We start from the raw sequence: 14,759 nt of genomic DNA on the forward strand, positions 1-14,759 counted from the left end.
CTCTCTCCTCCATTTCTCTCCTGACTTACCGGCTGCCTCCCAAACAGAGCTTCATAATCCCAGGATTCCCCTAACACGGAGCGTTCCATACTGCAACTAGTGCGTGTCCCCACTAGCACTGCCTGGGACAACGTTCCTTCATAGAAGTTCTGTGGAGGTGCCTCCTTGGTCTCTGGCACAGCTTTCCAGCCTGTAAGGTATTAAGAAAGTAAATACTGGGCCCGCCCGGTAGCTCAGGTGGTTGGAGCGCCGTGCTCCGATGAGGTCGCCTGTTCAATTCCCACATAGGCCAGTGAGCTGCGCCCTCTACAGCTAAGACTGTGCACAGCTCTCCCTGGAGCTGGGCGGCCGTGAACAGCCGGAGGTTGGCGTGAGCTGCCGTGGGCTGCTGTGTGCTGCCATGGGCTGCCTCCAGCGTGAGCTGCCGTGGGCTGCTGTGTGCTGCCAGGAGCGGCCGGTGGCCAGTGTGAGTGGTCGGCAGCCAGCGTGAACGGGCCGAGGGCTCCTGTGTGCTGCTGTGGGATACCGTGAGCTGCTGTGAGCGGCCGACTGCCTGGGGTGGGGGAAAGCGGCCAGAGTGGGCATAAGGCTCATAATACCAGCATGGGTCAGGGAGCTGTGTCCTATACAACTAGACTGAGAAACAATGGCTTGAACTGGAGTGGGGGGCGGGGGGGGGAGGAGGAAGTAAATATCGCTTTTGTTATGTATTAGTAGGAAGCAAACTTCCAACATGTAATCAGGTGAACTAAAATCCTCAGAAAAGCATATAATTTTCAGAAAGCTCCTTCATGACTGACCAACCTTCCACTCCCTAATTTACGCAGCTTTAACTGTCAACGATATGAGCTTTCTCACCTAAATGTTGGCCAAGCAGTGCACATTATGCTTTTAGCAGGAGACTGAAAAAGGAAATCGAAAATGAGATGAGAGAGCTCACTCAGATGTAAATCTAAGATAAAATGTGACTAACATAGACCAAGAGGGAGAGGAAGCTACAGAAGAAAATGCTACCTGATCCTTATTTCAGCTTATTCAGTAAAATCTGCTTTGACTCTTTCTCCATTTTATGCAGCAAAACTTTCTTCTCTAGAGCATTATACTTCCTTTTTTATTACAAGGCTAACTAACAACAATATGATTTAACAGGATGTCAAATGGCAAACGTTCACAGAAACACCATTCTAGTTCTCCTGTGCCATGTGATGACCCACGTGCACTGTTGTGCTTTGTAACTGAGTAACCTGCCCTGTTCTGTCAATACGAACTTTTCCTTTGAAGTATGATTTGAACAAAGAGGTCTTACAAAATTCTCAAGTCTTTAGAAATTCTTGACATTCCCTATTACGGTAACCTCTAACAGAAATCTGTAATTATGATTCCGTCTTACTTGATTAATTTGTTGTTCTAGAAATAATGCTGTGGTTGAAAGCTCTGTATTCCCAGTGGTATAAACATCGTCACAACATCTGTAAGAATATTCCATCAGATCAGAATCAGTGTTCTTTTCTTCTGAAAGCCAATCACCACTGGAAAGTCCACTTGAACCCCAAATCAGTTATGGCTGAACCCAAACTCGTCTCCTAACCTCTTTTTTCGAATTCGAAAGTTTCTGCTCAAGGCTCTTTTCCTTGGCTTGAAACTGAGAATGAATTTTCTTTTTCCTCTTAAGTCCCTATTTACACTTATCACACATAGAATAGCAGTTTATTTCATTTATGTACAGGTATGTCTTACTCCCCTATAAGATGGTTAATTCTTTTTTTTAAAATTTTTAAATTTTTTTCAATTACAGTTGACATTATTATTTTATATTGGTTTCAGGGGAGATGATTAGTTCTTTAATGGTTTCCACTCATCGTATCAACCAGCACCTGATGGCCTCACTCAACGCTGACACTCAGTAAAAATGAGTTAAAAGAAGCCTGCAAATGTTACAATACAGTCACAGAATGTGAAGTACAGCACAGGGATTACAGTCAATAATATGGTGATATCTGTATGGTGCCAGGTGGAGACTAATCGGGGGATCACCCTGTAAGGTATACAAATGTCTCACCACTACACTGTACACCTGAAACTAGTGTAACTCTGAATGTTACTCTGAAACAGAAAACTGTGGTTGAAAAACAAAAATTAGGAAAAAGATGTTCATAAATCAGTCAACTAATCAAAGACAGTAAAAACGACATCAGAATTAGCCAAAGAGTTTTTTAAAAACGAGATGATTATGTAAGTCTGAGGGGCAAAGGGCCTGAGAAGGAGCTTGGGAAAAATGGGGTCCAAAGCAGAGGTACTGAACTTATGTTTAGGGGGAGGGGAGCCAAGTTAGAGAGATGACAGCTTGGGAGTCCGTTCTCAAGAGGACTGAACTCGCCCGCCAGGCCCACAGCTTAGAAGTGTCTGCTGATGATTTTACAGCTCTGAGGCAGTTGAGCCGGGACCAGCAGTGTCTTCACCCCCCTGGGTGCTCACCTGGGCACTGGCCTCTCATCAACTTTCTCTTCGGCATCCAGGGCTCTTTCCTTTGTTCCAATGAGGAGATCATATCGGGCTTAGAGAAGCAAAGTCCTAAGTACATAAAAAGAAACAGGAGGTGGTTATGCTGTGGGTCTGTCCAGACTTGGGATGCAGGCCTCCTGGCTCAATGAGAGAGGGCTAGTTTGGGGCACAGCGCTGAAGGAGCGAGACTTCTGGGTTATGGCAGTGCACAAGGTGTGAGAAGGGGCGGGAAACAGCCTCACCTAGCGAGACCAGGCTCCGGTAGTTCTCCAGCATCACATCTCTGTACAGACCCCTCTGAGCAGAGTTCAGCTGCTCCCACTCCTCCTGGGAGAAATCCACGGCCACGTCCCCAAATGTCACCAAGCTCTGAAAGGACAAAACCAAGTTCTTGCTCAACCAGTGCTCATGCCTCCTCACGATTGGGGAGTTGTTCTGGACTGAACTGTGTCCCTCAAATTCATATGTTGAAGTCCTAACACCCGGTACCTCTGAATGTGACTGTATGTGCAGACAGGGCCTTGAAAGAGGTAATAAAAAGTTAAATGAAGTCATGTGGGTGAGCCCTAATCCAATCTGACTGGTGTCCTTATAGAAGAGGAAGAAACACCAGGAATGACGGAGCACAGTGAGAAGGTGAGGAGAGACCTCATGAGAAACCAAACCTGCTGACACTTTGATCTTAAACTTCTAGCCACCAGCACTGTGAGAAAAGAAATCTCTGTTTTTTAGGCCCCCCTGCCTGTGGTATGTTATGGAAGCCCTCAGAAACTAACACAGGGGTCTAGGATTATCTTCTCTTCATTTGGGGTAAGGGAATATATCCAGTGAATTGGAAATCTCGTTCATTACTGGACAGCTGGCCTCATTATGTCATCAACGCCAGAGAGAAGAAAAAAGTATGGGGACAGTCCCTGCCTTTAGGGACTTGGCAATTCCGTGCGGCTAAAAGGAGGGACACACAACAAAAATATTTCACATCAATTCAAAATAAATGACAAAGGTAAATTGTTCCACACACAATAGGTAGCAGAGCATTTTTTTTTACCACAAGGACACTCAAGAATGGGGAAATAAACACGAACACGACTGATCCCCAAAGGGGCTCTAAGGATTTCTATTTGACTTGTAGTCTTCACCAGAATTTGAGTTTATTAAAAACAAACAAACAAACAAAAACATTTGGTAATATTTGCAGGAAGAGCCAAGAACCGCTTAGCGAGCCTCGAGCCAAAGATCTGCTCCTGTGCTACTACCTGAGCAAGCTACCATGTTTCCCCCAAAATAAGACCTAACCAGGCCATCAGCTCTAATGCATCTTTTGGAGCAAAAATTAATAGAAGACCCGGTCTTATATTATATAAGACCCGGTATTATATTATATTATACCCAGTATTATATTATAGTAAAACAAGACCGGGTCTTATATTAATTTTTGCTCCAAAAGACGCATTAGAGCTGGTCCAGCTAGGCCTTATTTTTGGGGAAACAAAGTAGTTAAAGCAAATGCAGTCAGCTCGCAACAGTAACATTGCAAGCTGTGGCATCTGGTCCTGACAGCAGAGGAATTGCTCTGCTGGCTTAGGACCTGGCGGAGAGTTCATCTTGCAGGAAAGAATCGACCCCAACTCTCTGGCTGTTCATACTGAATGACCTGTTATAGATCCGCATGTTACACCAGCAATTTGCTAAATGCCTTTGATTTTGAAAACTGCAAGATTCAGCAGTGGAAATCTTCAAGTATCCTAAAACTAACATTCCAGTGCGTAAGCTCAGTGACATGAGCCAGACACAAACACTGTATCATCTCACACAGGAAATCTAAAGTAGTCACTCATAGAAGAGAAGATAGAATGGTGGTTGCCAGGGGCAGGGGAGGGGTGGTGGGAGGTGGGAGGTATGGTCACAGGGCACAAACCTCCAGTTACAAGATGAATTAAGTTCTGGAGATCTTTACAGCACAGTGCTTATATAAGAGCAGACAACAGCGCACTGTATGCTTACAATTTGCAAGGGGGGAGATCTTACTAGAAAAGTATAACAACAGGTGGGAGGGAACTTTGGGAGATGACGGATAAGTTTATGGTCTTGATGGCTTCACAGGGTAACATCCTTAAACTCATGTAGTACACATTAAACAGTGCAGCTTTTTGCATGTCGATCTACCTCAATAAAGTGGTTTAAAAACGAAATAAACAGAAAACATTTTAATGCAACTATTTAGTGTTCAAAGATACAGGTTGGTCAGACACATGCTACTCCCATGCTTCTGACCCAGTCACAGAAGACGGGCTCTCACACGCTCCAGTCTTACCATTCTAACTGCATGCTCTTTGGTTAGCAAGCCTCACACTTATTTTTTTTTTAATATTCCAAACATTTTTCAGATATTCTTTACCAATTACAATGTCTTGTAAAACTCTTTACACTATCTTCACAATAACTTTGTAAGTCTATTGATGCAAGAGAAAGTGACGTCCATTTTTTTAGCATTTGTAAATACTGTCATTGGTAGGAAAACTAAAATGTGGGGGCTCCTAAAGAGAATACCAGTTCAAATGTTTTCTTACACTTGGCAACTGGGCTCTTGCGGTTTTGATTATTTTTTCTTAATAAGAAATGTGCCCTTCTCCACCTCTCTAACCCTACACTCACGAGAGACCTATTATTAACTGTGTGTATCCTTCTCATTGTCAGTTCATGCAGACTGCCCTTCATGCAAAGAGCCACTGACTTGTTTGCAAATATCTTTTACTGTAAATATGTTATAGCTCACGCACTTACAATATTCCAGACACACTTCTATATACTGACATACAAGCTTATTTCATCCTGCAACAACCCCAACAGTCAATACTATTACTGTCTCGTTTTATAGATGAAGACACAGCTGTAACCTGCGTTAAGATCACACAGCCCACTGTGGAGCCAGAACTTGAACCTGGCAGCCTGGCTCCACGGTCCACACTCTTCACCTCTACATCAAACATCAGCAGGGGCTTTCTGTGAAGGGCCAGAAAGTAACTATTAATATTTCAGGCTGTGTGAACCACACAGCCTATCACGACTGCTCTGCTCTACCAGTGAAGCAGGAACGCAGCCACAGACGACATGTAAGCGAAGGAGTGGGCTGTGCTCAAGCAGACTTGACTCACGAACACTAAAATGAGAATTTCATGTAATTTCCACGTCATAAAATACCGTTCTCCTTTTGAAGATTGTCAACCACTGAAAAACGTAAAAACCATTTGCAGCTTGTGAGCTATACAAAAAGAGCTGGTGGGCCAGATGTGGCCCAAAGGCCAGTGAGCCCACTCCCGCCCTACGTCACATATTGTTTTGTAATGTGTATCACCTAAACAATAATGCTGATCTGAGATGCTGATAGCTACCGTGTTTCCCAAAAATAAGACCTAACCAGCAAATAAGCCCTAGAATGATTTTTCAGGATGACATCCCCTGAACATAAGCCCTAATGCATCTTTAGGAGCAAAAATTAATATAAGACATGGTCTTATTTTGGGGGAAACGTGGTAACAATGAGTTCTTACCACATGCCAGGTACCTAACATGTATTAGCTTAATTAACCCCTACAAGAACCATGAGGGAGGTAGTGTTGTTATCCTTATTTTTGAAGATAAAGAAAATGTGGTCATTTAAGTCACCCTCAGGTTGCACAGTGATTAAATGCTAGGGTGAGCATCTGAACCCAGGTAATCTAGCTCACAGTCCATGCCTGTGACCATTATGCTACCAGGTTCCACTCTAACTGATAACACTTAGTATCCATTCTCCCTGATGGAGAAATAAGACCCACTAGACAACACAGCTTTCAGAGAAAACAAACTTTCTCTAACTGATGTCTAATCAGCCTGCTTCATTAAAGAGTCACAAAACGCTTTCGAATGTGTAGGTCCTGGTCTTACTCCTTTGGCTCCCACGGAGATGTGGAGCTTTCCAGATGGGTTTCGCAGCATCACACTACACCACAGAGAAAACATGCAGGTACAGAATCTGTTCCAGATGGAAGAATTCCATTTGGTGCTTCCACTCAATCTTAATAGAGACAGACATTAAAAACAAACCAACAAAAAACAAAAGCAACTCTATCCTTAGAGAAATACACTTTGTATTAATATTTTAGAGGAAGAAATGAATAAAAAGCATTTTATAGAAAAACATGCATGAAAGAGGGTTTTTTTGGTTCAATTTAATTTAGTTCATTTGAAAGCACAGAATGAAAAATTGGTAATAAATTTTGGGGGTTTTTTTGGGTGAAGTTTATTTTTTTTAAAAGCATGAATTCTAGCTTTTGAGACCCTACTGCTGTTGTGTTCAAATATAATTTTAGAAGTATTCTGATTTCATGGAAGTTTGGTTAACTTTAACCCACAAAATAAGAACTTCTACAAATATATTAATAGGAAATAATTGGGGTAAATCACACTTTCAGATATGATTATTGTAATATTATATTAAAGCAAACATTGACTATAAGAGAACTACAAGAGAACTTTCATCCAACAAATATTTTCTCTATTAGGCACTGGGGCAAAACTGGTCAAAGTCCCTGCCGTGTGAGGTGTACTTCACAGGAAGGGACTCGGACGAAAAAAACCAGATAAACAAAGTAAGACATACAAGATGCTGGACAGTGCTGAGTTTAAAAAAGTAAAGGAGGGACGAGTGATGTAAGGATCTGGGCGAAAGGCTTGGAATTTCAGGCAGAGTGATCAGGAAAAGGAGAAGGCAACTTTAGAGAAAACAAAGTGAGTGACAGGAGAGTGTAGCAATGTCAAAGCCACAGGGGCCAGGTCACTTCAGGCCTGTCGGGACAGAGGTCTGGCCTCCTTCACGGCAGCCACTGGAGGGTTTTGAGCAATGTGACAGAGCAGGTAGAACAGACCCCTCTGGCTGCTGTGTTGGGAAGTGACCTCAGAAGCATGAGTAGAAGCAGCTCACAAAGGAGTCGCCAAGGGGCAAAGCGGTCGGCATGGTGCTGTGCCTCAGATTCTGAATCCAATTTCCAATAGTGCTGACAGGACTTGCACACAGACCACATACAGGAGGCGAGAGGAGGACAGGAGATAGGATGGCACCGAGGTTTACGGCCAGAGTAACTGAGGGAAGGAACCTGCCAGGGTCTGAGACAGAGACAATTGTGAGAGGGGCCAGTTTTGGAGGGAATCTCAGGAATCTGAGTCTGGACATGGTAGGTTTCAATGACTTATTCCACATTCAAGCGGAGGAGTCAAGTTGGACACATAGGCCTGGACCTCGGAGAGGTTTGGGCCAGAAAAGAATTTGGGAGGAGCCAGACAAGAACAAAGGAAGGTATGCTGCAGACAAGAAGAGAGCCAAGAATGGAGCCCTGAAGCAAGCCTACAGTTATGGGTCAGAGAAGAGGAGGAACTAGCTTCGAGAACTGAGAGGAAAGCCAGAGGGGTGTGGCATCCTAGAAGCAGAGGAAAAAAAGGGTCCCACGGGAGGGCCAGGCATGATGCAGTTCAGAGGCTGGCAACCACCTGTTTGTGTAAATAAAGTTTTATTGGAACACAACTCCACCATTCATTTACCTATCAGCTGTGGCAGCTTTAGGACTGGGGACAGAGTGGAGTAGCTGCAGAGACCTTATGGCCCACAAAGCTAAAAACATTTACTACCTAACATGATACTGTGAAAGCCTGCCAACCCCTGAGCTATTTCAAGTGCGAAAAAGACTGAGAATTGAGCACTGCATTTGGTAATGTGGGATGACTGATGACCTCCTTAAAAGCAGTTTGGATGGGACAACTGGAACCTGGTTCATATATATATGAAACACAGTTGACAGAAACAGACAAAACTATTTATTAGCATTTTAAGAAGCCACACAATCAAGTGGGAAAAAGACACCCTTTCACACTGCACTAAAAATGCTGCCCTTCTCGTTCTGTCTGCTAAACATCACCTCTCCCTTAAAAACATGGCTCAAAAATCATTTTATGGTCAAACTCCATAACCTACCCCCACGACAGACAGAAGCCAAGGGCTCCTTCTAGCATAGTCACAGTACTCAGCCCAACACTCACATCTAGAACCATTTTGTTCCATGTTTCCCCACAACGGGCTGTAAACTCCTTGAGAGCAGGGAATGGGGCTGAGCCATCTGCTTCTGCAGGGGCTGGCAGGACATGGATACCGAATAAACCAGGGACAGCACAAGGGGCCGTCATGGTTTCCCCAAGGAGTACTGATCCTCTCCATCACAGTCCCTCGAAGAAAAGTGGCACAGGGAGGAGCTGAATCACTTCACCTATGAAGAAGGAACACTGCACAGGATAAAGAGGAAGCAGGGAGGGAGGCCCTGGCTATCCACAAGCCCATCACTCACTAGAACATGAGGAAATGGGAACCACCTCCCAGAATAGGTCTTTTAAACTAAAAACTTTTGTAAGAAAATAAATATTATATATTGAGTCCTGAAAGGCAAGAGTGCATTTTAGAGAGGAGACAAGAAATGCTACTCACCTGGGACATGGGTTGGGATTCATTTTCTGTCCCTGCTGCTTCCTGCTTGTGCCTCCTCTCCTGGGGAAGGGCAGTGTCCCTGAAAGGCAAGGCTGGAGGTGGGGTGGAGGGAGAAAGGAGCAGTTAGAGATCAGGTCTACATCGCACTCCAGAATCACCAGCCTTGAAATGCTCCCTTCCTGCTGAGTCTTACTACAGCCATAAATCAGAAAGGGTTTCCACAGGTTAAGAATATAATACTCCGACATGAGCAGAAAGAGGCCAGTTTTGAAGAGGGGCTGCCACCGGAGGGGAGGGGTTTTCCTCTCCCTGGGACCATGGAAATGGGGACTGTCTGGTTAGGGTGACCCTGGGCAAGTCCAGGTCCTTCTCTGTACCGCTGCTTGATGCTCTGATTCAAGTTCTACTTTCAGATCTTTGCATGCTCCCGACCCACCAGTCTGGGAGCCTGGGGACACCATTCACAGACACCTGGGACCCTAGAGGGCCCCTGCCCCAAGGCCTTCCCCCTTCACCCTGAGTGGGATGAATTCGTCCCTGGCGACCCGCAAGGCCACCTGTCACCCTCACCTCTGTTCTCAAGCCCTGTGGTCACTGCTCTTCCCTGGCCCTTGGAGGTGAGGCCATTCTTTGAGCGCGGCCTTCCCGGACCACGGCGGACGAAAGCGGCCTGGGTCGCTGCAGTCCGGCATCGGCCCGCTCCGGGATTCGTGCGGAGGGCGCCTCGCCGCGCCGGAGACCCCAGCTCACGGGGCACCGCGCTCCCGGCAGCACTTGCCGCTCCCCGCATGTCCCCGCTATCGCGCGGACACACCTGCCCACCACGGGCACGCCCAGCTTCCAGCGCTCCCGTCCCCACTCCCACCGTGGCCGCCGAGCTCACCACTGTACTGTGCCCACAAGAGCCAAGCAAAGCACCGCCCCCGGAAGTGGGCGTGCCCTCCGCAGCAGCTCCTTCTGGGAAACGTAGTCCCGGCCGGGGTCGCGAAGGTGTCGGGCGGAGCGCGGACTGTGAGGAGGCGGGCCCAACCCGGGCCCACAATGGGGGGTCGGCGATGCCCCTGGCGGGTAGGTCAGGGTCTGACCGGAAGTACAGGTCGCCTCGATCGACAAAGCCGCGCCCCATGGGCTTCTGGGAGTCGGTGCCACGGTTGGAGTGCGCAGGCGCGGTTGCCAGGCGAGGCGGGATTTACGGCAAGGGGCGGGGCCGCAGGGAAGGTAGCGGACACTGAGCCGGGGCAGGCAGTGTGGTCAAGTGGTCGTCTAGCGGGTTGTCACAGCGTAGGGAAGGGGGTACGCGCCGGGGGCGGTAACGCAGGGCCTTGCGAGGGACCAGCTTGTAACTCTGATGGGGGGGCGGGGGCGCGTGTGTGAGCGAGTGTGCCTTAGTGTTTACGAATCGCACCTTTGACCCTTCTCCCTGGATACTGAGGCCTCCCACGTCTGCAATACCCATCCTCCAGTGCTGCTCCTGTACTTGCAGACGTTCCTCCTGCGCAATCTTTTTTTTTAAATGATAATGTGGAATTATTAATACTTATTGACGTCTAAATAACTCGTAACTTGGTACTTTTAAAAAACAAATATCCACAACTAAAATTGAAAGGACAATGACTTGGAAAAAAGTCCTGGAAGTACACACTTCCCCAATAAAGTCCTGTTCCCCTTCCCCAATAAAATCTTAAAAAAACACACAAATAAAATAATATAGTATTTCATTTTAATAAAGATAGCTATGTGTACAGATACATTGATCAAAAGAACAGTGGTAAGAGTATGGATGATTTTATTTTCTTTGCAACTCTATAGTATCTGAATTTAAAAAATATTTATTTGTCCCCAACTTTTTCTGTCCGGGCTGGCTCCTTTGTGTCATCCACTGGTCATATCAGAAGAGTGGCCCATCCTCCCAGTCACAAATGCCACCCTTCCTGACCTTGTAAAGTCCCCTGAATAACATTCATCATTATCTGAAATTAGCTGACATTTTATTCATTTGCAAGAATATATCTGTCGTGTGGATGTCTGAGTGGGTGGTGTCCTGGGGGTAAGGTGTCTGCGACTCTGGAAGCTGGAAGAAGATGCGTGGAGCCGAAGGCAGAGCAGACATTTTTATTCACAGGCTTTCTGGAGACAGCCAGAGTTTCTCACTGCTGCACACAGCTGGACATTCTCAGGTTACAACCCATAGCCAGCAGCAGTCTCATAACTCAGCAGCATGTTTCTCAGCAGCTCCATTGCTGGTCACAGCCAGCAGCACAACACGGTACAGCACAGCGCACAGCAGTCCCATTTCTCAGCAGCCCCTCATTTCTTGGCAGCCCTCAGGACAGCCCAGTATAATGGCCGGCCCCTTTCTTTACCGTACAGAGACAAAAAGGGCTTATATAAGAGTATTTACAGTACCATCTTCAGGGTGGACGGTGCATCTGCAACATTCCATCTTACTGGACCGGCAGGCCACCAGTCAGGGTCACCAGCTGGCCAGGGGAGGGAAGCCTGACCGACTCTATTTTTCCTACAATATCACAGGAGTGCCAGGGTGGGAAATCTGTTAATGAAAGTCACTACCATTAATAAAGTTGAAAAAAATCCTCTAGTCATCTCAATACATGAGGAAAAAGCATCTGATAAAATCTAATACACATCTGTGACTTAAGAAAAAAATGCTTAGTAAACTAGAAATGGTCAGGAACTTATCTGAATAAAAATTTAGAATAAAATTGTTCTAAACCTCAAATACTTTTATTCTGCTTTGGTTAAAATTATGCCTTTTCAGGTTCAGGGTAGAAAGAGAAGGTTGCCATAGGTAGTTATATGAATGGAAACAAAATAAACTTTGTCTTTTATTGTAAAGAATATTTACTCATCACTTACCATAAATGCAAAAGGGGGGGGGAGGCTTACCCCAAGTCTTGCGTGGGTTAAATTTTGATGAACCTACCTGAAAGGCAGTAGTGATAAATTTGACTTCATCAAACTTAAATACTCAGTACATGAAATAAGTATTTTTAAAAATCACTGAAGCCATAATATTGACAGGCTAAATGGGAAACTGGTTAACTTTCATCCACGGCCATTTCAGTCAAGAAAGTATTAGTTGGCATGATTTCTTAACGTGTTTTAGGGGCTCAGAGTTGTAAAACCCCAAATTCTTCCACAAATCCTCATTCCAATAGCCATGATACCAACTGCTCCTAATTAATGTCAAATATTTTACTTAAGAAATATGCCCAAACTGTGATATTTAGCAACCACAGCTATATGGCTATGAGTTCTTTTGACTATGTGATAAAAACGGCTTGTGTTGTAGACCATGCGTTCAAGCAAAAATTTTAAGATACAAGTCATTCTTTTTCTTGCATTATATTATTCAATTCTATTATGAACAGACATCATACATATGTCTTGGACTGGCACTTCTCACCATCTCTCGGTCTAAGGCAACAGCTGGTTGTTGCCATCAATGCATGCTTTTGTGGCACAAAATAAGTTGGGGAGCCTAACAATCCTTTGCTCCATTTCACCCAATAATGAAACTTTAATAATCCACATTTTCTGAGGATCTTTTGCCTGAAATCTAATGCCACCAATTTCTGTATGGGTTAGGTTTCTTTGGTTGATAGCAAAAGAACTTAATCTAATTTTAAAAGGAAAACAAACTACTGGTGGGATACCTGGGAAGAACATGAATCAGATTGGCTCTAGCTAGGGTTTCCGGGCGGGAATTCTTTCCCGCCAGTTCTTGGAAATGTTTTCACACGACACCAGAATCAGATATCCCATGACCAGCTAATTTTAGCTCTTGTAAATCGAGCACATTTGATCATGGAGAACAGAAAACAGTTTGCATTTACACAGAGAAATATTTATTTTCACAACCCAGGATTTGACTGCAAAGTCATCTTCAGGTGAACTAACTCAGGAAATCTAACGTAGTTTACCTTAATTATGACATTGTAGTCAAATCCTGGGTTGTGAAAATAAATGTTTCTCTGTGTAAATACAAACTGTTTTCTGTTCTCCACGATGAACTGTTCCCACAAAGTGATCGCTGATACTACCAACCGCACTCGATCACTTATGGAAAGAAGAATATTATGAAATATTGAGATGTATGTTGAATTGCTTACAACCTGTAAGATTAGCAGTTGAAGCCTTAAGCGATAGAGAAGCTAATATTCTCACAAGTGAAGGAATTTTTAAGTTCCTGTTCAGTAATTTAGAAAAACAGAATTCTTCAATCAGCCAAATGCTTTTAAAGGAAATAAAATTTGAATTGGTTAAACGTAGAAACAGAGATCTTGTGTCTCTCAAAAGTACTTAAGCAATGTTAGTTGTCTATGTGAGATGGACGAGGATGAATTTTTTTGCCTTGTCAAGTAAGAATGAAATTGCATGACTGGTGAAGTCATTAATGGAAGGACTTTTTAAAGGAACATTTACAGCAGAAGAACTTCCAAGAGAAGAAATAAAGGATGTCCTTACAGAGAGTTCTGCCATTAAATCAGAATCTGATCTGAAGTGTGAATTGACTAAAGCAATACCAATTTTGACATCAAAGCCTAGCCCTATGCATGCAGACAAAATATTTGCTTCTCTAAGGAAGGAAATGAGCTTACATATGAAGTAACACATTCTCACTCCCAACTTGAAGATCCTTTTAGATGCACTCATAACAATTCGACCATCTACAGAAAATGAAAGAAATTTTTACACATCAAGTATATTTGTTACAAAGCGAAGATCACGATTGTCTGATCGGGCAATTAATGCTCTATGTTTCTTAAAGTTTTATTTTAAAAATGACAAATAAAATCTATTTGAAGTATTTTTAAAATTTTCAAACGAATGTTTGCATTTGTTTTTTATTAATGTTTAATTTAATAAAATATTTAAATGAGATTGGGAATGTTAATACATTGTGTGATATATGTAAAAACTCACTGTATACTATAAGGTTTGGTTAAATAAACTTTGTATTAATTACATTGTTTATATTTTGAGAAAACCTGATATATAACAGAAACCTAGCCAAAATGATACCATAGTGACCCCTGTTTAGCGCTCAGGGCAAGAGATGCACTAGTCATGAAATTCTGGTCGACCTCCATTTAGGAAATTTTATTTACTCAAGTTTTGCCTCGACCTTTTACATATAGGAGTGTCTTGAAACCTCAGAAAGACTGCGCTGGGGCCACGAACCCCAGTTGCCCCACCTTCTCTATGGCTTTTCTGTTTATTAACATTTACTGTTACAGCCATTGTTACAGATTATCAATGAAAATTAAATTTAAAAAGATTATTTCGGGAATTCTCAAGAACTCTTGGGAAATACGATTTCCTGTTCTCAATTCCAAAAGGTTCCAAAATGTCGGGAATTTGGAAACCCTAGCTCTAGGAATCAGAGCAGCAGAAACTGATGGCCAAAGACTCATACTCATGTCCTGCCTGTGTCCCAAGGAGAAGTTATCTAAATGGATTAAGGTGAACCATATTCAATTGGCAACACAAACAGAACCTCAAGAAGTGACACCAGAGCAGTTCCTCAAATCAACTCAGGGAAGGAGTTTGTGTGTGTAAGGTTTCTATTTGTATTGCAGAGAAAAACAACATCATCTGATATGTATGCATTTTTGTACTTTTAACTTTATAAAGTTTATGTATTTAAAACTAAGTGATCACATTATATGGTTATGAAAATTACATTTTCAATTAATAAATGACAAACATTTTCCATGAGTAT

General features: G+C 43.7%; 1 protein-coding gene across 6 annotated transcripts in view; it reads right to left on the minus strand.

Annotated features, from left to right (window-relative positions):
* Nucleotides 1–10,119, minus strand: part of ZFP28 (ZFP28 zinc finger protein) — a 32,364-nt gene extending 22,245 nt beyond the window's left edge. For 5 of the 6 annotated variants that reach the window (XM_074315363.2, XM_074315362.2, XM_074315361.2 and 2 more), the window contains exons 1-5: nucleotides 9,584–10,119; nucleotides 9,014–9,105; nucleotides 2,745–2,871; nucleotides 2,476–2,571; nucleotides 30–190 (exon numbers count right to left, since the gene is read on the minus strand). In XM_074315363.2, coding sequence (XP_074171464.2) covers nucleotides 30–190; nucleotides 2,476–2,571; nucleotides 2,745–2,871; nucleotides 9,014–9,105; nucleotides 9,584–9,803 — 696 coding nt within the window. In that variant the 5' untranslated portion in view covers nucleotides 9,804–10,119. The remainder of the gene's footprint in view (nucleotides 1–29; nucleotides 191–2,475; nucleotides 2,572–2,744; nucleotides 2,872–9,013; nucleotides 9,106–9,583) is intronic. The other variant, XM_088800445.1, reaches the window with a different exon arrangement.
* Nucleotides 10,120–14,759: the final 4,640 nt, after the last annotated feature.

Source organism: Rhinolophus sinicus, chromosome 8 (assembly GCF_057876585.1).
Source record: "Rhinolophus sinicus isolate RSI-liver-muscle chromosome 8, RSI-T2T, whole genome shotgun sequence".
In the NCBI taxonomy this organism is placed as follows: domain Eukaryota; kingdom Metazoa; phylum Chordata; class Mammalia; order Chiroptera; family Rhinolophidae; genus Rhinolophus; species Rhinolophus sinicus.